Source organism: Macrosteles quadrilineatus, unplaced genomic scaffold (assembly GCF_028750875.1).
Source record: "Macrosteles quadrilineatus isolate MER2022 unplaced genomic scaffold, UCM_ALF_1.0 Scaffold_1__1_contigs__length_201487025, whole genome shotgun sequence".
Taxonomy (NCBI): domain Eukaryota; kingdom Metazoa; phylum Arthropoda; class Insecta; order Hemiptera; family Cicadellidae; genus Macrosteles; species Macrosteles quadrilineatus.
The window spans coordinates 86617010-86642766 of NW_026542594.1; the positions used below are offsets into that span (position 1 = coordinate 86617010).

The 25757-nt window shown below is 35.4% G+C and overlaps 1 protein-coding gene across 2 annotated transcripts in view; it reads right to left on the bottom strand.

Moving 5' to 3' along the window:
- LOC129000456 (docking protein 2) overlaps nucleotides 1-16327 on the bottom strand; it is a 53617-nt gene extending 37290 nt beyond the window's left edge. For both annotated transcript variants that reach the window (XM_054428499.1, XM_054427717.1), the window contains exon 1: nucleotides 16010-16327. In XM_054428499.1, coding sequence (XP_054284474.1) covers nucleotides 16010-16087 — 78 coding nt within the window. In that variant the 5' untranslated portion in view covers nucleotides 16088-16327. The remainder of the gene's footprint in view (nucleotides 1-16009) is intronic.
- Between the last annotated feature and the right edge of the window lie 9430 nt (nucleotides 16328-25757).

The window sequence follows — 25757 nt, forward strand, 5'->3', positions numbered from 1 at the left end:
CTTTCTTCTCCCTTCGTTTTGAACAACTTTACCCTCAAGCCATGTCGCATTCTTCAGTTGGGGTTGTTTCTTTAACCACACGCTTTGGCCAATCGATAATGGAGGCAGCTCTGTGGTTCCATGGTCATACTGACTTTTGTACTGTCTCTTTTTACGTTCCCATAGATTCTGAACATTTTGTGGAACTTGTGGCTTCAGTAAGCTCTTATTTATTGGCAGTTTGCTCTGTGTTCTTCGGTTCATGAGGAGTTGAGCGGGGCTAAAGCCAATTCCTTGCAATGGGGTGTTCCTAAGTTCTAATAACGCTTGTTGGAAGTCCACTCCATCTTGACGCGACTTCTTCAAAAGATTCTTGAAAACTTTTACTGCCGACTCTGCTTTACCGTTTGCTTGGTGATGGTACGGTGGGGATAGAACTATCTTAAAATTCCAATTTTTAGCAAAATCAAGAAAACTTTGAGCCATGAGGGGCGTTCCACTGTCTGAAACAACCATCTCTGGTATTCCATACCTTGCAAACAGTTCTTTGCAAAATGTTATCAAAATGTGACTTGTGCATTTTGTTACCTTTTTCACTTCAAAAAATGACGAAAAATAGTCACAGACAATCAAATAGTGAATCGAACCTTCCTGGGCAAAATCAATGGCTACTTTTTGCCAGGGTCTCTCCGGAGTTTTCTCAAGTATCAAAGGTTCTCTTCGTTGGTCTGGTGCATACAATTTGCATATCTTGCAGGAACTTATATCATTTTTGATGTCTCTACTCAAACAGGGCCAGAAAAACACATCTCGTGCACGTCTGATACATGCATCTGATCCCTGATGAGAGGAATGTATTATTTGAATTAATTCTTTTCGTAATGAAACTGGAATCACAATTCTTTCTCCTTTGAGAACGATCCCATCCTCTACACTTAGTTCATCACGAAATGGCCAATATTGTCTGAGATCCTCGGATAGTTGCTTGCTACTTATAGGCCACCCATTGTAAATCATGTTAATTAGTCTTTTCATAGTTGGATCTGATTTGTTGATATTCTTAATCTGGTCTAGTCTTTCGTCTGTCACGTTTAAGTACATTCTTGAACTGAAGTGTTCAAAACACTTTAGACTGTCTGTTGAAAAGAATTGAATACTTTTATCTTCATGTGATTTATCTCCTGTAATGGGTGTTCGAGACAAAAAGTCTGCGATGAACATTGTTCTTCCTGGTCTATATATTATATTGAAATTAAATCTTTGCAGTCTGAGAAGCATTCGCTGCAACCGCTTTGGGGCCGAATTCAATGGTTTTTTGAAAATGGTCTCTAATGGTTTATGATCAGTTTCAACTGTTATATCATGTTTTCCAAACAAGTACTGTTCAAATCGTTCAAGAGCATAAACTACTGCCAAGCATTCTTTTTCAATTCGTGCATATGACGATTCTGCCTTACTAAGAGTCCTGGAAATGTATGCCACTGGCTGGCTAGCATCACACTGCACAGTTGCTGGCTTTTCTATGTCAAAGTATTTTAAGGTTGGAGATGATGTTACCAAATGGACTAGCTTTTTAAATGTTTCATCATGAGTTTTTTCCCATATCCACAAATTACCTTCCTTTAACAGTAATCGTAATGGTGCTGATACATCTGAGAGTTTAGGAACAAATTTTCCCAAATAATTCACGAATCCTAGAAATTTTTGCAGTTCTTCTTTGTTTTGTGGTGCTTTCATATTTCTTATTGTTGAAATCTTTTCGGGATCAGGCTTCAATCCATCTGCACTGACTACATGACCCATATATTTAATTTCCTTCATACCAATCATACATTTTGATAAGTTAAACTTAATATTTTTCTCATGAGCCCTTTGAAGTAGTTATTTTAAATTATTGTTATGGTCAATGCGAGCTTCTTCTTCAGTATCTCCACTGCTAAACACAACAACATCATCTGCTATTACTATGACCCCTTCCAGATCTTCAAACTGTTCATTCACACGCCGCTGGAACTCTTCTGGAGCGGAACATATACCAAAAGGTAGCCTTAACCATCGGTATCTTCCATACGGTGTCCAAAATGTTGTTAATTTACTAGAATCTTCTGTCAATTTGACATGCCAAAATCCGTCTTTGAGATCTAGTTTGCTGAATATTTTGGCTTTACTCAACTGGGGAGCAATCTCTTCGATAGTCAGTGCTTGGTAGTTCGGGCGTTTTATTGCTTTATTGAGTTGATGAGGATCAATGCATATTCATAATTTGTTTGGTTTCTTCAAACTACCATGGCACTAACCCAATCGGTAGGCTCTGTCACTTTTTTTATCACTTGCAGATTTTCCAAACGTTTTATTTCATCTTGTATCTCTTTCTTTAGAGCCACAGGATATCGCCGTGGAGGAACGACAATCGGACGTACTGATGTATCTAGCTTAAATTCACAGTGTCCTTCAAAACACCCTAACCATTTCCAATATCTGGAAAAGAAGATAGCATTTTCTCTGAGACTTTACAACTTTGGATTTGATAGACCAATTCATCAAATGAAATCAAACCAAGGTTAATACAATCTTGCGCACCAAGTAGTGGATTGTGAGGTGTCTCGATGACCTCAAAAATCAATTTGTGTTTCTTATTTTTTCACTTAACATTCAACTGGACTTTTCCAAGGGAAAACTGAGATTCACCGCCATAGAAAGTAAGTCTTGTACTGCTCTCCTTCAATCTTGGGATTCCCACTAACTTCTTTAGCGTCTCGTAGCCAATGACGTTGCATGATGATCCACTGTCTAGTTGGCATTTGATAAAATGTTCACTGTCTTTCATGCAGAGTGGGAGATCAATGAATAAGTGTTTCTTTGGTATTTCTTCTTTGACATGGTATATGTCATCATCCGAGTTCGAACGATCTTCATATGCGGATGTGTCATCCTTGGGTCTACTAGCCGCTTCAACATGACAAACCTTGCGTATATTTTGCTTGCACACATTTGCAAAATGATTCTTTTGTTTACACTTACTACAGACTTTTCCATAGGCTATGCAGCACAGTTCTTGGCACCCCAAATATGATTCTTGCCACAAAATTTGCAAGTCCGCATGTTAGTGTCTTTTTTAACTCTAAAACTATTGTCTTTATTCTCCTCTAAATCTTCTTCTGTGTTCCTAGAATTAATTTTCAATGCTAAGCTCTCCGAGTGCTCATCAGCAATACACAACTGTGTGGCTTTGTTTAAGCTCAAATCTGATTTAGTCAATAACCGTTTCCGTAACCGAACATTAGCAATCCTAGCGACCAAACGATCGCATATCAGCTGCTCCTCAATCTCCTTTTTTGAAAGATTAACCAAGGCTTCAAAATCACATTTACCAACAAGTTCATGAAGTCGGTTAATGTACTCCTTGCAAGATTCTTGAGCATCTTGTTTGGCACTATTGAAATTGTATCGTTCGTAAGTAACATTCTTTGCTTCCTGAAAATATTCATCAAGTCTTGAGATAATTTCATCCACATCAGATGGTTCATTGCATAGCTTGTTTATTAATCTTACAGCCTTACCTCCTATTACTGAAAGGAATAGCGCAAGCCGAATCTTCTTATTCGACAAGTTTGTTGACTTTGAACTGAAAGCTTCTGCCAAAGTAACATAATTCTTCCATTGGCATTTGAATAACTTCCAGTTTTCTGTTGCATCACGTTTTTCAGTAAAATCAAATGGTTCAGGAGGTTGTATATTATTCATATTCTCAAAGTTGCATACCTGACATGTTGATAACTTTACTTATATAAAGTAACACAGTTTTCATAAAACTAATTTAATATTGTACTTTAATATCATAAAACTGGCTTCATCACAATTCAAGACAAAACAGAATCTAAACATAAATAAACAACAAAAACAATACAATTAAAGAACATATGTTATTTAACATATGAACATTACCAACAGAATGAGTGCTAAACGATCTGCCTCAATTCGAGTTAACATGTTGCAACAAAGTTTTTCCAGCATTGAGAATTGAAGAACACTGTTGCCTTACTAATATACCTGTGTTTAGTAATTTAAGTTGGGTCATTTTATTTCTTTTATTTGAGACATCCTTCTAATCAAACAAATTTTCTCCGTGGAGAATCCTGAAAAATGAGGTGATATCAACCATATCATGTGCTCCATTTTTTACCCACAAACTCTGGGTTGCCAACTGGACTGCCATAATCTGCTTTGAATAGACTAAAGCAGCAACGCCATTGAAAGTTGGTTAACGTATGTTAACGTGTTGTCTGTCAGTGTCACGTTGTTCAGTGGAGTTTCTCTAAATACCTGTCCCAAAGTTTTGAAAGTATGGATTCATTTGTCAAAATAGGTTGGATAACTCTTGTAGCTATACGATTTGGATAGCATTTTTCACATTCTCTTTTTGAACAGCGTATTATTTGCCTCTTCTAAATCATAAAAATAAACTTGACCGTAAAAACTTGATCGTTGAATATATAAACACTAATTCCTTCACTTATGTTAGGTCTTATATTGCCACTAAAACTTTCAATAGCAAATGAGTTGTTGAAACTTCTTATTTTTGACTTGAAATGTCTGGATTGTGTTGGTAAATTCAGTCAAAAAACCTTGTATAAGTTTTTCCGAGGAACTGGCAACATAACCTAGAAGTAAACAATTCATTTGTGTTTTTTTCTTAATTGAAGTAGAGCAAGTAATACAAAAATTTACAATAAAAACAAAAGGTCCACCAAGATTTAGTATAATCTTACTACTTGAACTTATCATAGTCCAGGCATTATTATAGTTTCTACTAAATGTTTTGAAATATCTTGATCTGTCAGTGTCAGAAGTAAACATTTCTTGCATGCATTCATTTGATCTGACATTAGGCGAGTTTACTTTACCACTGTGACAACACTATGTGCTTCGTATATTTTTTCACTTTCAAAGTGAGTTGCATAGCAGAACCATCTATGTATAGCAGAACTGTCAAATATTATTCATCTCACTAAGTGAATGTGTATCTGGGTCTTTTAGACCAGGCCTCTCTATTTCTACTCTCCTCATTAAGATATCTTATTATTAATTGTCTCCTACTCCCGTTTTCAATATTTCTTCTTTGAACTTGAGGCATTTTCTGTTCTTCCAACAAAACTGATTAACTGTTTAGCTTGGTCTTAACCTACTCAATATTACAAACATTAATATTTACTCCCAAAAAGCTAATGAGTTTCTTTTTATAAACAGCTGTTTTTTGTTTTTAAATTTGTTCTATGTATTTCTTATGGAGAAAACCCTACCTTTGAGAGGGTCTCACGCCCTTAACACATTGAACCCTAAGCCTGAGTAGGCCTATAGGTCGGGGCATGACGTAAGACACACTGAACCATAGATAAAACATACTGGTTGGCCTATGACTGAACTAACCCCGAGTATAGGTCGGGCTTCAATATTAAATTCCATAGCAACGTAATGACGTCACATTTGCTATTTTTGTTATTACGTAACCATTCCTTGGTCTTCTGGCTTTGATTGTAATACCCCACAACCTCAAAAAAAAAACCAGCTGTTTGGTAACACAAAAAAAAATCCAGCTGTCTGCAGCCTTGCATCGTATTACTTTATGAGGACGACGACGACGCTTTGTTACTGTTGTCTGCGCTAATGGCTGTCTTTGTCTAAAATTGTTTATGTGTTCAATAAAGTGAATGTTTTCTGTTTTTCACAAGTATTATGATTGCGTAATAGTTCTTGTTATGAACAAAACCTTGTTATGGATAATTTTTGTTGTGTTTAGTGTAAAATATGAGCGATATATTTGATAAAAAAACGTTGAGCCATATTTGAGAACTCTTGTCAGAATCAGACCATAGTGATGAAGAAAATCAATCTTTTAGTGAAAATAATGACTTATGTTCAGGACCTAGTTCTACTACAATATCACTAAATGAAAACTTGAATGATCCTATTTATGATTCTGGTTCGGAAGGTGAGTTTGTTGTAAGTAATTTAGATGCTTTTCAAAATGAGGTTAGTGCAGTTACATACATGGTTGATGAAAATGATGACTGTCAAAATGAATGAATTGCAGTAGTTGAAGAAGATGAAATTAGAAACTTAGCCCAATTAGATGTAAATATAACCCTACAATTTACTCAGATGAAGAAAATTGTGATGAACCGGAAACAGTTCTAGGCACTACTAGGCCTACAGATGGTATACCATTTAGGCCTACCCTCTTGAAATTAGTCATGAACAACCACCTAATCTGCCTAATCATAAAATCTGCAAAAACAGAAAATTACTTAGGCCTAATTGTTCGATAGTTTCTTCGGATGACGAACTGTGTAATCCTGATTTCGACGATGTTGACAAAGATCCTGATTTTCTGCCTAGTGATCGTGAAGATAATGTCTTACAGCCTTCAGCTACTTCTTGTTTAGGTTATCTTAGGCCTATAGTAACCAACCAAGTAAAACGCCAGTCAAATAGTACTAATTCTAATCGTAAAACCAAAAGATATCGATGTGTATTGCCAAATGAAAACTTACCGGATAATGAAAATTTACCTGTGCCCAATGAAAACTTTGAACCTGAACCGGAGCAGGCTCAACCAGGAAAAAAGAAGAAAAAAACCCACTGATGAGGAACTTGGATGGAGGTTGGAGGACAACCCACCACCACTACCAGCATTTGACGAGTTAGGCGTTGGTGTTACGGCTGCTATTGATGAAAACTCAATTCCATTTGATGTGTTTTCCATATTTTTTCCTGAATTTTTTATCAAATCCTTGAAGTCAGAGACAAATAAATATGCTAAATCTATAACTGATAAACTAAGAAGATAAGACTAAGTCTATAACTAAGTCTGGTCAAAATGGACAACCGTAAAGCTTTATGAAATTTACCATTTTTTCTCGATTGTATTGCACATGTGTGTCGTGAAAAAACCTAAGCTTAGTGACTACTGGTCAACAGACAATTTTATAAAATCTATGTATGCTCCATCAGTTATGTCCAAGGATAGGTTCCTAGCAATTTTGGCAAATTTTCACATCAACGATAATTCAACATACATCCCATTCAACACTCCAGGCCACGATCCGTTACATAAACTAAGACCATATATAGATCTTTTGCTGACTTCTTTCCCAATGTGTTTTTCACCGTACAAAGATTTGATCATAGATGAAGGAACTTGCGGATTCAGGGGTAGAGTTCGGTTTAGAGTTTATAATAAAAGTAAACCTGACAAGTACGGGATGAAATTATATGTTTTGTGTGATGCATCTACAGGATATGTTCTAAAATTTGAAGCCTACACTGGTAAGTCTGACTCCAGATATACAGTTGTTGGAGAGATTGTTGGCAGATTACCTCAATAAAGGACATACTATTTATAATGATAGATTTTACTCTTCACCAAAGCTTTTTGACTTTCTCTGGGAGAAAAATACTAAAGCAGTCGGTACCTGCATGAGCAATAGGACCGAGTTGCCCAAGACTGTCACAACTAAAAAGCTACAAAAAAAAATGAAACTGTTTTCATGAGAAGAAACCATTTACTCTGCATAAAATGGAAAGATACTAGAGATGTCTTAGCTCTATCAACAGCTCATAAAATAACTACATCAGAAGTTGTGGTGCGTACAAAACAAGGGATGTTGCAAAAACACAAACCAGATCTGATTTTGGATTACAACAATAAAAAAACAGGTGTGGACAGAAATGACCAGTATATTTCCTATTACCCTTTCAAGAGGAAACAGATGAAATGGTGGAAAAAAATGTTCTTCCACTTGTTTATGATGTCAATTGTCAACGCATTTATCTTATATCGAAAAACCAGACCTGCAAACCTGAGACCCCTCTGTCACCTTGAAAAATTTATAATAGCTATTGGAAAATCATTGAGCGAAAAAGCAGGGACTTTATTACAAGAAGAGGAAACTGCAAGAGCCACAAAATCTAATTGACTTATTGGACGTCATTTCCCTGACAAAATCCCCTCTACGGACAAGAAAAAAAATCCTACAAGAATTTGCAAAGTGTGTTCGGAAAAAAACAAAGTTTCTACGGAAAAAAGCAAAGTTTCTACAGGAAAATCAGGAAGAAAAGAAACTTCTTGGTGGTGTCCAGAGTTCCAAACACCATTGTGTGTGCCTGAATGTTTTAGACTGTATCATACCAAAGCAGACTATAGTAAAGCCTAGGCTAGATGTGATAGGGAACTGATACGACAACGACATTCCAATTTCTTGTCTTATAATATATATAAGGTAAGCAATATAACTATAACTATATACATGTATATATTTCCTGAAAGCGCATGTTGTTCTCTTCAATTTCACATGATATAAATGCCATAATTATGCTCAAGTAAATATTAAATAATTTTTTAATTAGATTAGTACTTGCGGTTGCAATTTTTGTTTTTCTCAATTTTTTTTATTATTTCAAACTGAAACCCTGTAATTTATAGCCTACGGTAATGTAATAAAATATGTGTCATTTAAAAGCTTATTCTTTTCTCTTTAACCTATATATATAAAGCTCATTTGATATATTATTTACCAGAAAAAAGTTTTTTTTACCAAGCTACAAATTTTAAATAATACCCTAAATTTGCCCAGTAACGCCCATACTAAGGGCATTTTGCACCCAGGGTTAAAAGTGTTAAGAGTAGGAATTTAATTTAAATTCTAAAACCATATTGCAAAACTACACATTGAGACGAATCTTTTGACACCTTAAACGTTGAGATTGGTCAACAAATAACGGAGGAGTTGTGTTAACAAAAAACAGCTTCACGTATCTATAAGTATAAAAGAGGATGTTTGAATATACAGGGTGAGTTTTAATTGTCCCCCCCCCAACTTTTTTCTACATTTTTTCAAATATCAATCCCAGACCACTTCCAAACATTGTTGGGTAGTAAGTACTTCATTTTGACAAGGTGGTCATTTCCGGCCGCCATCTTGGATCCGCCATATTGGATGCAAAATATTTTTTTCAAATGTAAAGGTGGGGTTGTGACCCATGATTTCCAACTAGATTTTTACCCTGATTACAATGCCACAAACCGTTTTTAAAAATCTTGATTCATTCCAAAGTTATGAGGGATTTTTAAAACTTTATTTTTAGCCCATTTTAACATTGTGCATGTACAAACTAAGACCATAATCTCAAAATAGTGCTAGATAAAGATAAGTATACACTACCAGTTATTGTCGACCTATTTTCACTTGGTTATGACTGATGAATTTTTTTCGGCCGCCATCTTGGATCCGCCATTTTGAAATGTGATAAATTATTTTAAATATGAAGGGGATGTTGTGACCTATCATTTCGAACTACTTTTTTAAGCTAAACTCAATTCCATGATCCGTTTTTCATTTTCATATTTTGATTTTGAAATATTGACATTTCTAACAAAAATATTGCAATATTTCATAAATAAAACTTGATAACAAAAAGTGAATTGCGGCATCGAGTTTAGCTTAAAAAAGTAGTTCGAATTGATGGGTCACAACACCCCCTTCATATTTAAAATAATTTATCACATTTCAAAATGGCGGATCCAAGATGGCGGCCGAAAAAAATTCATAAGTCATAACCAACTGAAAATAGGTCGACAATGACTGGTAGTGTATACTTAACTTTATCTAGCACTATTTTGAGATTATGGTCTTAGTTTGTACATGCACAATGTTAAAATGGGCTAAAAATAAAGTTTTAAAAATCCCTCATAACTTTAGAATGAATCAAGATTTTTAAAAACGGTTTGTGGCATTGTAATCAGGGCAAAAATCTAGTTGGAAATCATGGGTCACAACCCCACCTTTACATTTGAAAAAAATATTTTGCATCCAATATGGCGGATCCAAAATGGCGGCCGGAAATGATCACCTTGTCAAAATGAAGTACTTACTACCCAACAATGTTTGGAAGTGGTCTGGGATTGATATTTAAAAAATATAGAAAAAGGTTGGGGGGGGGGACAATTAAAACTCACCCTGTATATTTGTTTGTTTGGCAGTGATAAACTCAGACACCGCTGAACCGATTGCCACGAAACTTGGTACATACGTGTAGAATGTCATGGAATAGGTTTATACACCATAAATTTCGTGATCCGTCCAATCGGCTCCGCCCCAGTGGCTCTGGAGTTTCCCATGTTAACCTTATGAGAAATGGAATTAATGAATCTTAACAGCTGTTTCAATTAAACAAGTTGGTTCTGTCCTATGATGTTCAATAGCATTAAAGTTACAAGGATTACCAACAGGGTGCAGCACTATTATTTATTTTACATTTATGACAACAGCTAATTTGCAACGAAAAGGTGAGTGAGCGTAGCGAACGAACTTCAACCTGGAGGCGAGTTAGCGTAGCGAACGAGCTAACCTGAAGGCAAGTGAGCGCAGCGAACGAGCTCCAACCTAAAGGTGAGTGAGCGTAGCGAACGAGCTCCAACCTAAAGGTCAGTGAGCGTAGCGAACGAACTTCAACCAGGACGTGATTGAGCCATGCGAACGAGATCATCTTGAAAATTAAGAAGTTAAACGGGGCAAAGCCCTCGGGATTATAAATAGTCAAAGGCAAGACAACGTCCGCCAGGTTCAGCTAGTTATATATATAGGCCTAGATACCTTATTTTGATTACCTCACCCGAGCCCTAAGTGAAAGATTCTCAAAAAAGAACCAGACTTCGTTTGAGTTGTTTAACCTCCACCCCTTAAAGATGAAGGCGATGACGAGGACAGAATTTGAAAACTCTCTGAACGACATTCTTGTCACTTACAGCCATGTTCTAGACAATTTTAAGATTGAAGGTCTTTTGTGGTACAACCTCTGTGCAAAAGACGTTGCAGACAGCGGTTCCGTTGAGATTTTAAGCAACATCTGTTTAGCAGACCTCATCACCCACAACCACCCAGTATTTTTGCCAAGTGTTAGCAGAGCAATACAAATTGTGATATGCTTTCCACCAACAACATGCACCGTTGAAAGATCCTTCAGGTAACTGTTATTTCTTTTGATGAATACTAACCTTACTGTATATCTCAAATATTCTTAACAAAAAACTGAAGTTGATCCATTGTACAAATTAAATTATTAAAATGTGTCAACAGAAATTTATAGAGTGAATAATAAACAAACCATGTTTTTAAGTTAAAGATTACTTTTTCAGTTTAAGCTGAGTTAATTTATAGATAAACCAATTAGCCCGCACTAATATTGTCTATATAAATAAAATTACAGTTTTGTCTGTACAATGCTTAGAATCATGCAGTTTTTTGTTATTTTTACGTTTCATAGCCTAAGAAAGCCGAAACGAGTCTTATCTCAATTTCTGTCTGTATGTCTGTCTGTCCATTCTGTGACTCCGTCTGTAACGCCAAAATGTCATTATACGCGGCCTACTCCTAGAAAACTAGAGTACCGATCAAGGTTCTAATCATTTTTCTGTATTTACTGGATTGGTGAGAGTGTCTTTGGCTATAAAAAAAACATGGCCTCGCTTCTTTGAAAACAAAATAACAAACCACCAAAAACCCAATTTTGATCGATTTTTTCAAATTGTCTTCCAATGTTTACTATTACATTTTATGAAATAACGATCAGCTGTTTGGATTAGTTCTCACTTCTAGCTGTCACTGATATGTTTACATTCAAAGTTGTTTACAAATACCGCAACCATTTCCGATCAAGTTTTGTCAGCACATCCAAACCAAGTGAGATTAAAAATTTTGTGCCTTACTTATCAGCTTTAATTAATCGCAAGTGCAACGATTGTTCTTGAGTTTTGATAACCGGGGAAAATACCGTGAATCAGTGTTGTATTAGTGCAAGGAAACTTACATTTTTTTAATCATCGTCACCAATATCGTAGCTTACAAAGGTTTCCACTCATTAACGGCGCTTCAAGGACAGTTGTGTTAAGTGCAAAGTAAAAAATCACAACTGCAGTCAGTGGGTGATCGTGGATGTTGCTGCGATCTTGGAAGATCTTTCTGATTTCGCTGTGATCGTACTGTAACAGAGGTTTAACTTAACAGATGTAGCTAAACTCGCTTTTCCAATGTATCACTTTTGGTTTCTACTTACTTAAATTTCGACAACGATATCGGTACTTTTCTTCTTAGGAAATAAAACTAAAAACGTACAAAACCCCAGATTTGTGCGTTTTTCTTCACATTTCCTCCGAATGTTTGCTAGATATATGTACCGATTATTGTTTAGAGATTGCGTAATCTTTTGAATAAGAAACCTTTGTTTGGATAAAGGCAGTTTCTTCAAACTGTCATTAATATGTTAACATTAAAAGCTGCTTACAAATAATGCTATTTAATGGGAAATAACTTTGATTTTCGAAAACTAAAAAAAAAAAAATTAGGCTAAAACCAAAGGAGATTAATAACTTCGGTACTGCACCACATCAAGTGAAAGTTTTTTTTAGCAAACCATAGTGATTTTTCAAAGCTTTACGTTGTTAACGTTACATGTTACATGTTTTGTGGCCTGTGTATTTATTTATATATTTGCAAACAGATTAACACCTATAATACAGTTTGATAAGAAGGACAGTTTGAATTAGTCGTAAGTACTACAGTTATTTTCTCAAATGTAAACGTTGGTAGCAGTAAGAATTTTACATACAAACACATCACTATTTTCACTATTTATTTATAAATACTGCACCTTATTGCTTATTAAATTTAATTGATGTCTTACTGTATAATTTTTAGCGTTTTCTGTCTGGACTCCAAAAAAATGCTGTGTGGACTCAATTCTGTATTTGTGTGTGTATGTCTATTATTGGTAACACATTAATGTCCTTATTTTTCGTGGAAAAGACGAGAGCACCATTGTTAATAGAAATTTCAACCCGAATAAAGTGTGCAGTAGTGAGGTTGAGGTAGTGTTTTAACTACTTTTAACCAGTGTGAAAAGTAACTTTCAATTACAGGCCTACCTTAGGGCTATGCCTCTTAGATCTATACTGTAAAGCAATTCCTTTCATCATTAGATATCAAAGGTATGGACTAACATGATCGGGTGACATTTAATTGCGAAGCATTCGTTTTGGCTTTGAAACTGTCAGATATTGTATTTGAGAAGGTTTACAAAACAATTATAGTTTTGCCATCATATCTGGAAAAATGCACACTAAATTTGCAAACCAACTCCTGTTCTGAATATATGGTTTTAACTTACCACAAGATTCCCGTACGTAGAACGGGCAAACAGCTAGTTGTTAAAAAAAAGAAACATTAAAACATATAACATTCAAACTGATTACAAAATATATATAAAGGTAAGTTAATTTGTATTTATGAAGTAATGTGTATATGATCTTAAAGGTATTTCGTATTCTGAAAAAGAGTGGCCTTTCCCTGTACGGTATTACTTTTTCTCGGATCCAAGTTGTAGCGGGAAGCGTAGCGCCGCCGGCCACCACCTGGTCGATGAAAATGCAGTGGTTGCTACGACGACGCTTCCCGATCGTGTGTTGCTGACTTCTTCCGCATTCATTGCTGCATTGTCTTTATATTTTACATTTAGGCCTACGTAATACATTTTTTCTTCAGAAATAGTATCACAAAATATTTATGATAGGCCTATCGCAAAAATATGAGAAAATAGGGACAGAGAATTTATCTTCAACAAGAAAGATTTAAGAACGAATTTGGCCGAAATCGTGAGTTTTGAATACTAAAATATCAAAATTTTCCCGGGACCCCCCTCTGCGCAGGGGGGTATTCCATACCACCCTGACCCCCCGGTAGGTCAATGTCTGCCGCCCCCCCCCCCCCCTGTACAAGTTTCTACCGGCGCCCCTGAGATCAACAGATGATGTAATTGTGCAGATTTCTGATTGGCTGATGGTTTCTTTCGTGCAGTAATCTAATTGGCTGGTGGTTTCTTTGTTAGTTGTTTGTTTAGAACTGTCTCCATGACTCCATGTTGTTAGTTCAAAGTGAAGTAGTGACAAAGGAGGACGTAGCTCAAATTTGTGATTAATTTTCATTCTGATTGTGTCGAAAAATCACGTTCAGAAATTATGTAGAATACGGAGTGATTCCTGGTGAAATATGTGGATACCTATCAATATGTATTTGTTGGATGAAGTGATTTTAATTTTCGTTGTAGGCTAGTTGCTGGTTGGCTATCGGCAAACCAAAGACATGGTGCTCTCCGTGCGTGCCAGTTTTGGTTATCTTTGAGTGAGACAGTAAATTATATGTCGAGTGCATATTCCTTGTGAATTTTCACATCGATGTAGTGAATCCAACATTCTTGAAATGTGAAATTGTGTAAAATTGGTGTAAAAATGCATAAATATTTCGCCTAATACAAAATAATAAACTAAAACGAACATTACACTGTAAAATTAGGGATAAAACCCACACTTCGTCTTTGTTATCGGACAAAAACTCACGACGACGCCGCCATTTTAGGTTACGATGACAAGTGTTCTGTTCCTTTAGCTTTGAAAAATCAAAAGCTTCAATTTGTGTCACCAGCCTAACAACATTGAATTCTACTGTCCTTCGTCTACAAGAGCGTCTATAAAACAACGTTTTTGTACTTTTCACATTGTATATATAGGTATGCGATTTAGAAATCGACATTTTATGTCGATCCGCCACATGAACAATACGTAAATGAAATGAAATGAAATATTACTTTATTATCACAAAACATTTCACAGATCCAGCGTTAGCTGGTGAAACAGGTGATATTGTCAGAGATCTTAAACACTTTTGTAAAAATAGGCTATTTACAAAAATTGTTCATCGATCAGCTGTTGGAATGTATTATGACGTTATACTTTATACAGAATAAAAGATTAGCCTACTTCATGCTTGTTGCAGTGGTACCACTTGCTTTTGTCAGAGACAAAAATTACGTCTGCTATTTATTTTTCTAATGACTCATCTTTTACGATTGCGCAACAAAACATGGCGTTCGCGAGTTTGCGCGTATTTTTCGTTTAAATGTAACTCATTATAAGATCAATATACAGGGTGTCACAAAAAAGTGTGATGGGCTATACAGGACCTAATTCTACATGCAAAAATAAGTCAATAATGAAGAATAAATTTTTTTGGATTTCGGCTTAGTTTAGCCGTAATCCGCCATTTTGTTTTTTGGGGAAAATATTTATTATTTCAAAATCCCTTTGAGATATGTTTACGAAACTTGGCAAAATTGTTTACACTATAGTAAGTAACATTTATAAAAAAAATTATTATTTTAACTTTCCAAATTTCAAAATGGCGGCCGTTTGAATTTTTTAATGCCAAATTTTATGAAAACCGGTACCTAAGTTTAAATCAAAATTTTGTAAGAGACAAAAGTTTTAGTATTTATTATGACAAATCCAACAAAACAAAAATGAATAAAATCGGTTCATAAATAAAGAAACTGTGTATATTTTAGTAATTTAGACTGAAATTACTTAATATGTTACATAAATTATTACATTACATTTAGGCCTAATACATTTTAATATTTAATATTTTAATATTTTTACAACGAAAGTGAAGCTTGATATAATTGTATGGTCACTTACCGACAACAACTGATTGCATTTTTGGAATCAGCGTGAAAAAAACTGTAAGTACCGTAGACATCTAAAATTACCCAATATCGCGTTGTAGGCCTAGACATATTAAATAATTAGCCTACCAGTTAATCGAACCAATATTAGCGTAGCCTAGTTAAGAAACTGTAGGTCTACCGTACCCGATTTTGTATTTTTTTTAGGCTAAGTACTTCTTTCTGCTGTTCCTTGTCATTTTTTTGGAAGAGGCCTAGGCTATATATCTTTTCTCCCAATTATTGGGTATCCTACAAAACATCATCTTAATCTAGAATTTCACACTTCAGGAAGAGCGTTTAAACTGAGTTTTAGGTCCTAAAATCTAGGCTAGGCTATTACTTACGCAATAAGATAACTCCTTATGGTTTGTAATAATCAATTTAAACTCAGCAAAAGAGCTGAATAAGTTAAGCTTACCTTCAACTGACTAAGAACTCCTTGAGGTGGAAGCCACAGATAACCTTCTTTGACACACTTGTCCTTTTCAGATGACATAACTAACTCAGTTTATTTTACATTACATGACACGAAACTGGCTTATTACCTAGTAATTATAAACTCACTTTATCAAATAGTTTATCACCGAAATATGTTTTTGAGACTTTTTCCCCATAGCTGAGGAATATGAGAATAGGAGGGATGCTTTGTTATAGGTACCCTACCGGACGATTCCTATCCTAAGCTTGAGTAAAAATAATCGTTTAGCCTATTTAAAAGCAGAACAAAGTTGCATCGTTGAATTTTTCTAAAATACAATTGTATATGTATATATATTATTGTTTGATTAGTCTTCAAACGCACAGGGTAGATATTTTCTTAATTTCTTCACAAACAACAAACGAACTGTACTGCCATTGATTGTCAAAAAACAAAATAATATTGTGTGTTGTCGTTGTCTGTTGTGGGAGAGTTTTGCAGTTAGTTGTGTTCTGACACTTCCCCAGTTCCAGTTCCATCTACTAAATCTAAAGAACGATGAGCTTGAGCTGATGAGAAACAACAAGAACTAAAACAGTTCAGCTCACTTCGACTTCACTTCAATTGCACCCTTAAGTAGGCTAGTTAAAATGTGGTTAAATGTTAAAATGTGGCCGACGGCCGTGCTTGCTGCTTAGTGCTTGCACTGGCACTGAACTCGAACACTCGAACTGATCCACGTCCACTCCACGGCCGGGCTGATCACACTTCTCACTCAGTCCACTCCACTACCCTTGGCTCCAATAATCGAATTCAGTCCAAGTCCAATGCGGCCCAGTGAGCACAATGAGCTAATGCAAGCTAATGTTTAGCAGGCTGTTGGATTTCAATACCAAACTAGGGGAAATCCGTCGAAAAAGACGGTTACTATTGAGGTTTTATGTAACTTCAGCTAACTGCGGTGATAGAGTGAAAATCTTAGGGAGGATAAGCATAATAATGTATATGAGATTGCGTAACTACCTTCAAAAACGTGGTTGGCTCTAGGTTGCCCAAAAGGAGTCTTATAATAATTGTTTCTTGTTCATAAGTTTTGTTCGTGTTAAAGCCACTTTCGCTATATGGGAAAAGGAGTTCATATAATTGGTCTGTCATCTTACGAAAACAGTCTATATTAGGCTACTAATAACTGGTTACATCTGGTTTAGGAAAATCATTCAGACCGTATTTGGATTCCATAAGTAAATCACCATCTTTGGCCATAAAAACAGAATTTAATCAGCATATTAAATCTTAAATCAGTTTTTTGTATTGATAAAAATATCTGATTCACTAGAAGGCAGCAACATTCTTACTTCGATCCAAGCAATTTTGATTCATTCTCTTGCCAAATCGACCAATTGTATTTAATCATCCTGTACTTATTTGCCAATTGATTAACTTCTGGCGTAGTTTTGCCTTGGCCGTATTGATCACATAGAGTTGTGCATGTATTTTTTGGATGGGATGAACCATAATTGTAGTGAATTTGACCACAAATCTTGAACATTTGCTGAACCACATCCATAACCTGGTCCGGCTTTGTTGGCAACAAATTATGCAAATGAGATGAGATGTGATGGCACTGTTGTATTTCCAAATGTTTTGTATGTAGTGAGGTTTAGATGCATTGTTCGACCTAGCCATATTAGGCCTATATTATATACTGTATACATATATTATATGTAGCATTATATGCACATCAAAGTAAAAACCCTTTCCCCTTTTTTAATACCTGAACTGCCATTAATTTACCTACTGCACCAAATCATAGATTAAACATACTCCGTGCTTAGTTTATTCCAAAACTTGGAACACAGCTCAAATCCTCAATGTACTCATCTACAAATGATTATTGAAAGTAGACAAAAAAAGGCAAGTGCAAACCCTTACAATAAATATAAGCTAACCCGATCAGGAATAGTTATCTGTTCCTTTGATAAGTCCAACTGATTTTATAATATAACATTTTTGTAAGTGCATTAAATAATAATATAATAATAATAATAAGTCATTTATTGGGCCAAATTGACAATACTTGCATTAGCTAAGTCAGTACAAGAAAAATAAATGTATTACATCTTAATAACAAAAATTCCTTACTGTAAAAAATTCTATAACTAAATAACTAAACATGCGCACATGACTTTGTGAATGACCACTAAAGTAGAAATTCACGGACGCTGTAAAATGATCTATCTAACAACATGGACTTTAGACCTGTTCTAAACTTTTTTGGAACTTGTTCGGCCTTCAATTGAGGTGGAAGTCTATTAAATAGTTTTACGGAATTGTAATGGAAGTTTATTTGAAAGAAAGAAGTGGAATGCCGGGGAATTGGTAGATTTAAAGTATTGCGCAATGACCTGGAATTTTTTGCAGATGAGAAAAAGGAAGTATTTTTGCTATGGAAAGATAGAGTTTCGAGGATGTAAATAGATGGGAAAGTTAAAATTTTAAATTCTCTGAAATAATCTCTGCGTGATTGTTGTTTGGAGATAGAAAACACAATTCGAATTGCCCTTCTCTGAAGCCTAAACAAGAACCTAGTCCTCTCACTTTCGCACCCCCAAACAGGAACCGCATAAGTCAGATGAGGGTAGACAAGCCCATAATAGGCTGATAATAAGGACATCAGTGGTGGCTGATTGGCTAAGAACTCTCAGCATAAATATACCCACCGATACTTTCCTGCTGACGTGCTCGATGTGGCTGTGGAATTTGAGGTTTTCATCAAGGACAAGACCGAGGAATTTTACTTCTGAAGAAGAGGAGATAGTGTTATCGTCGAGGAGAATGTTCAAGTCATAGTGGGACCGTTTTGACCGGTTAGAAATGGAAAATTGGACTATTTGGGTTTTTTGAGCGTTCAAGATTAGGTCATTTTCTTCACACCACTGAAGAAGGGAGTTTGATTCCAGAAAGGTGACAAGTTCCAGTTCCTCCATACTCGGTCTGGACACAGTTAGGGAAGTGTCGTCCGCGAATAGGCATACATTTGCCTCCTTTACGCTAGATGGCAGGTCATTAATGAACAGAAGGAAAAGGATCGGCCCCAGAAGAAATCAATTTTTGAACAAAAACTTTTAAACATATCATAAATTCATCATTTTGTTAAAACTATAAAAAGCTTATCATGCAGTGAAGAATCAATTTTAAAATCGTAAATAATGTAAACATTTAATTTGGACAGTTTCAGTAAATGCTCATAACACTTGACCTTTGAAATGCAATTTTAAAATTAACAGCTGGTTCATTAAAAGTAGTGTAAAATTATACATATGGTCATAATGTAAACAAATCTGCTGAGGGGAATTTAATGGCCTCTCCGAGGGAATTCACCTCGTGTTTCTCTTTTGATTGCTCATCTACAGACCCAGACCTTTCTTTACCCATGTAGCACAGATGGTTGGGCCAACGTTGGCCAACTGTGGGACAGTTGGTCGATGGTTGGTTGGAGCTTCCACAACCAACCAACCGTTGTCCAACTGTATATCTCATAGTTAGGCGTTTCATGTAGCGTATTAATCATACTAATATTATAAATGTGAAAGTTTGTTTGTTTGTTTGAAGTTCAATCACGCATTAACTACTGGTCGGATTGAGTTGAAATTTGGTATGATGATAGCTCACATTCCCGATTAACATAGACATATTCTTACCCCAAAAATCCTTTCGGGCTCCGCCCCAGCGGCTCTAGAGTTTTCCATGTTAACCTTATGAGTATTCATATTTAAAAGGAATTAAATAATTTTGCCAGCGGTTTCAACTACACAATTTGTTTCTATGATATTCAATAGCATTAAAAGGTTATACGGTTTACCAACAGGGTGCAGCACCATTAGTTTATGGTGCACCATGGTTTATGACAACAGCTAATTTGAACCAAGCTGCAACAAAAACCTGAGTGTGAGAACTTTACTTCTTTCTATTGTTTAGGTGAAGTGGAGAACATTATGGCTATGGTAGATATTCTATATACTATAGTATACCGTAAATTATAGTAAACCAAATTTTCTCAAAACGTGTCCTCTCTCATTGCAAATGCAAAGCACGAGTATTTAACTACAATAAGCATAATTGTATACCAACCCCGTACGAAGGACGGGTACTCAGCTAGTTATATAATATATAGATCCTGTTGTTGGTTGAGTTGAGTGTTGACGATTGACTCAACTGTCAACCATTTCAAAAATAGGGCCCCTGGACGGTCTGACGACGTTGTTATTATTGTTGTAGACCGGTGCCCCAGATGGGCACACGGGAGGGACGATGGCTAAAGGTTTGGTGACGTCATATCTCTAGTGGCTAATGTCTTTTCTTGAGGCAACACGATTACCGTAACAAGACGATGTTGTTCCAGTGGCGTTCGTGGCATAGTTAGTTGGTAAAGGCATCGGACTAGTGTTCGGGAGGTCTCGAGGTCGAAATCCGTCGGTGACACTAACTTGTTGTCAAAGATTTTGCTTTATTTGATTTTTATCTTATATCTTTTTAATATCATCAGCAAGTTTGGTTGGTTAGGTTAGGTTATGACGGCTTAATTTTATAATACTAAATTTTAAAATTAAAAATTATAAGTAAACATTCATATCATTTTTATCTTATATATTTTTTATATTATCAGCTAGTTTGGTTGGTTAGGTTAGGTTATGACAGTTTAATTATACAAAGTTAATTTTATATCTCAAAATTATAAAATTTACTTAATTTAAAATTTTCAACTTAGCGGTTCTAGGGAGTATGATTTATCTATGGTTCTAGCCATCTAGCGGACAAACGTCTACAGCCTGACTGATCACTTATTGCAAACGAAAAAACTGGCCCATGAAGAAGAAGAACCATCTTGATGATGTCTGCGGTCTGTCGTCTGTTCTTAGCTAGCAGCATATTAAACAAAGTCAAAGTCAAACAGACTCCTAGATATAACATAACCTCAACCCTCAAAACCAACTAATATTTTGTTGTATATTATTTCACCTTCAATCCTACCAAGTTATATAAATATAAGCTATTTTTAATGTTGACGTTATTATTTATCGTATTGTTCCTTAAATTATTGCTACACCATTTGTTACTTTGATTTCCAAATTAGTAAGCTAAACAAACTAGACACATTCATACTTTCTTGGATATGAGGGTTAGAGGATTAACCTAGTTTAAACCTACCAGGATAGTATAATTTTATGTTAACAAACCAAATTTAATTCTGATTAGATTAAACCAATGGCAAATCTATAACACTAGTCCTAATGCGTTGAATTGAATTGTCCTCTATGCTAGGCTTGGCTAGGAAATAGGAACTGCATGGGTTGTAAGTTGTAATAATTAAGTAATCACTGTTTTTAAGTAAATTTAATTTGGCGTAAATGTTCCGTCATCAAAGCAACGAAAATGTCCCATTAAAGTGGTATCTACAAAAATCAATACAACACAAATTCTCAACTTAAAATCACAAATTTTTGAAGTAGATTGGAAAACGTTTCCTCTTGTATTCACTTCACTGGAATTGGGGTTTGTAATTAGGCAGAGGATACACGTCCGGTAACCAGACGTGGATTAGACGTCCGGCAATTACTGTCATAACCTAACCTAACCAACCAAACTTGCTGATAATGAAAAAATCGAATTAGGATAAAATTCTTTCTCTATAAAAAAATTATAAATGCCAAAAATTCTAATAAAAGATGTACAGTTAAGAATAAATGGTATTCAGTGCAAAATCTTCAACAAAAAGATAAAGTTACCAATGGGATTCGAAACCCGGACCTCTTACATTTCAGCCGAGCACCTTATCCACTACACCACGACCACCGATGGCTGATCTTTGTATTGTTGTGGTAAAGGCGTTCCAGGCTCCCGCAACCCCATGACGTCATTGCCGTACGCCTTATCCACGTCCGGTTACCGGACGCGTATCCTCTATGTTGTAGGCATTATTGTTATTATTATTATTTTATTGTTTTTACTTCCATTTAAAGTATTTAAATTTAACCTTTTTAATTTTTGAAAGGAAATACAAGGTGGTGTGTTGCTAACCTACTTTGTGGTTAGTGTCTTCGACTTCAGAGCAAGAATGACAGGTTCGATTTCTGCACTGAGCTAAAATTATAACTGGAGGTAGCACTGCCATGGCAGAAGTCTGTCAAAAGCGAGTCGCTGATTTTGTTAGGTTGGTATAGCAGTAAGTTTTCTTACCATAGCAATAACATGGCTTCTTATAACTAGGTTGGTATAGCAGTGAGTATTTTAGTCATACTTGAATACTTTTAATACTTTAATAATTTTCTTTGAAATGGCGACCATACAAAGTAGGTATTTTAAGCCAAGTATAATAATAGCCATAGCAATAATATGGCTTCTTATAACTCACACCTCACGCAAACATGGCGGCTGGCGACACGCATCTTTGACATTCAGTGCTACCTCCAGTTAGAATCATAGCTCAGTGGATTTCTGACACATCCACAACATTTGATGGGTTTGGACCACTTTACCTTGAATGTTTTTGTGATTAGCTCTCCTACAAAATGCCTCTGGTACACTTCCATATCTGTTGGCACAAACAACCGAATGAAACTATCGATCGATATATCGTTTGGTTAGTTAGGTAAGGTTAACCTAACCTAACTAACCAAACTATATATCGAATTAAACAATCGAATAATCTATATTACTCATTCGGTTGTTTGTGCCAACAGATATTGAAGTGTACCCAATGCCTCTGGTATACAGAGAACAGTGACAAAAAAGAAGATAAAAATTTAGAAATTCATTCCAACTGCAATTTTTTTGAATGGCGGCCACGGCCACTTTTACAGTGATTAGGTCATAACAAACAGTTCACAAGTAGGCCTACATCCTTCATTACATTTGAATCCAAGGATACAGGAAGAACTTTTCTAAAGACAAATTTCCTTCTACCAAATACTGCTCTAATTTGGCAAAGGTCAGATTTTTAACAGGAGTGGGCAAATTGTATAGCACTGGGTTTTCACCAGACCACAAAGTTTGTTTGGGTACTTTCCTGTTAAAGGGAACATTAATTATTATCAATGATTTCTTTTCGATTTATCGATATTTTTGTTTTACTTCACGATTCGTATTCCTTCTATTTTAATATCTTCAAACGCAAAAATTACAAATTAAGAACTAACCTTGTTTAGGCAAAAAAAAAATAGCCCATAGGCCTATATTGGAGTAGGAAATGAAACTATTCTAAACTAACCTAACATAACTAACCAAACTTGCTGTAGGCTAAGTTACCATTTCAAAATTCTGTTTTATAACAGAAAATGCATATGGGGAATAGGCTATCAAACGGGGCTAACGGAAAGTTGAAATGTTACAGCAAGTTTGGTTATTTAAGTAGGTTAGTTTAAAAGAGTTTTATTTCATTACAATATTTTTTTATAATCAATATATCGGATAGAAAATCGCGTATCTATTGGCACAAACAACCAAATGAAAATATCAGGCAATACCCTATATCCATTATTCGATATACTTATCGTGTGGTTAGTTAGGTAAGGTTAACCTAAACTAAGCTAACCAAACGATATATCGAATGAAACAATCGAATAATCAATATTTTCATTCGGGGGTACACTTCCATATCTGTTGGCACAAACAACCGAATGAAGATATCAATCGATAGGCTATATCGATTATTCGACATATCGTTTTGTTAGTTATGTAAGGTTAACCTAACCTAACTAACCAAACGATATATCGAATCAAACAATCAAATAATCAAAATTACTCATTCGGTTGTTTGTGCCAACAGATATGGAAGTGTACCCTCATTCGGTTGTTTGTGCCAACAGATACGGAAGTCTACCCAAAAATCGTATTACAATCTCTCAACAGTTTCATCCATTGCACTTTCATTGTAACTTATGTAGCCTGCATTCTTGTAAGTTAAATAGCATTGCCTATGGTGAAAGACTCAACGGCCATTTTAAATGTTTAGATCTTTGCTATGGAGTGTAAAAGAATGCTAAGGAGCAAGAATTTCATAGGCTTGGCCGGGAGGTTAACCATGATAGACATAGGCCTAATGTCTTATTTTTAATTATCATTAAGAATAAATGTAAAAATTGAGCAGGCATAGGCATACACTAAAAAAACTTTAAAGGGGCAAAATTACAAAAGGATAAAAGTAAATTTTTATAAAGTTTAGTAAACATGCTATGCTATTTATTCACAGAAATGGATTTTAATCTATGCAGTAAAAATGTATAACACTACCCACAAGATTAATATTTTACAAAAGACTACACAATAGGATAACAAAACGTAAATATCACAACATCTACATGTCCAGCGATCATAAATAAATATCATAAGAAAAAGAACTTCTTTTTAATCATTACATGGAAACAAAATGAATAATTAATTGCAATGAAGAATGAAATATACAAAATCAAAATACTACACTTTTGATGTTGAAAACAAACAGCTAAACCAAAACACAGCCAACCAGTGTTTCCATCCGCAAGAAAAAAATATCCCTGGGCCAACGTCAAAAAATCCCTTGTTATCCCTAGTCCGTGTTCTAATAATCCCTCCAATTATCCCTCTTCATCAAATCTAGATAACTTATTATTTTTGCAGCAATACCAATGTATAGCCACCTCATGTATAGCCACCTAAAATATGGTAACTGGTGATAGTATTCTTCAATATCCCATATTATTTATAAAGTAATACCATTGACTATACACAGAAATTTCTATTTCTGTGTATAGTCAATGGTAATACTATATAAAAAAACATTTTTGTACCATTAAAACCACGGCCATCTTTAACTCCAGGCAGGCCACGGCCAGGTAGAATTGGCAACGTTGCAAGTACCGTGGCAAGTACCGTAGTATTGTTTAGCGCAAGACGTTAACATGGAAATACCCAGACAGCACACTTTCTCCTCAGGACATCCCACGGATAGTGCGACAGGATATGCAAGATATCCCATAGTGGTCCTATGGTCAACCTGGGATATCCCAGGATATCCACAGGAATGCGTATTGTCCCCGCCCGGGGATGTCCTACGGATAAGCTCACAGCATATCCGAGGGACATCCGAGGTCATCCCAGGGTAGTCCTCAGGACATTCTCAGGACATATGGGACTACTATGGGATGTCCCTGGGATAAAGTGTGGTCTGGGCCTGAACATAAAAAACACAAAATAATATAGATCTAGTATGAAAAGCTTAATTATAAGTTTAGTAAATTGATTAAATAGTTAATAAACACAAATTTTGAAGAAAAAAATGAGAAAAAAGTTTTTGGCCCAGACGGGACTCGAACCTGATACCTTCGCCTCATGAGCATCTTACCTTACCTCCTGAGCTCTCTGCGCTTGTTGATTGTGGGTGTTTTCAAGTGGTGAAAGAGTAGCCGACAGTTGCAATGGTCGCAATACTTAAAATATTTTTGCTGATACTACAGTATAATATGATTCTGTTAATCTGTTTAGGCCTCAAGTAGTTGAATTGTTTTTCTGGTAGTTGGAGAGGATACTGGTATTTGAATATAGATTATTTAATTACCATTAGATTAGCACTGTTATAATTGATTGTTATATGATTAAAATTAGTTTTTGATTGTTTTATTAATTTAAAGTTAGAATTAAATTCACATTTCACACAACTATGATAGAACTCTAGTTTTCCTGAACTCAGTGGTAATAATATGTCAGTAAAGTT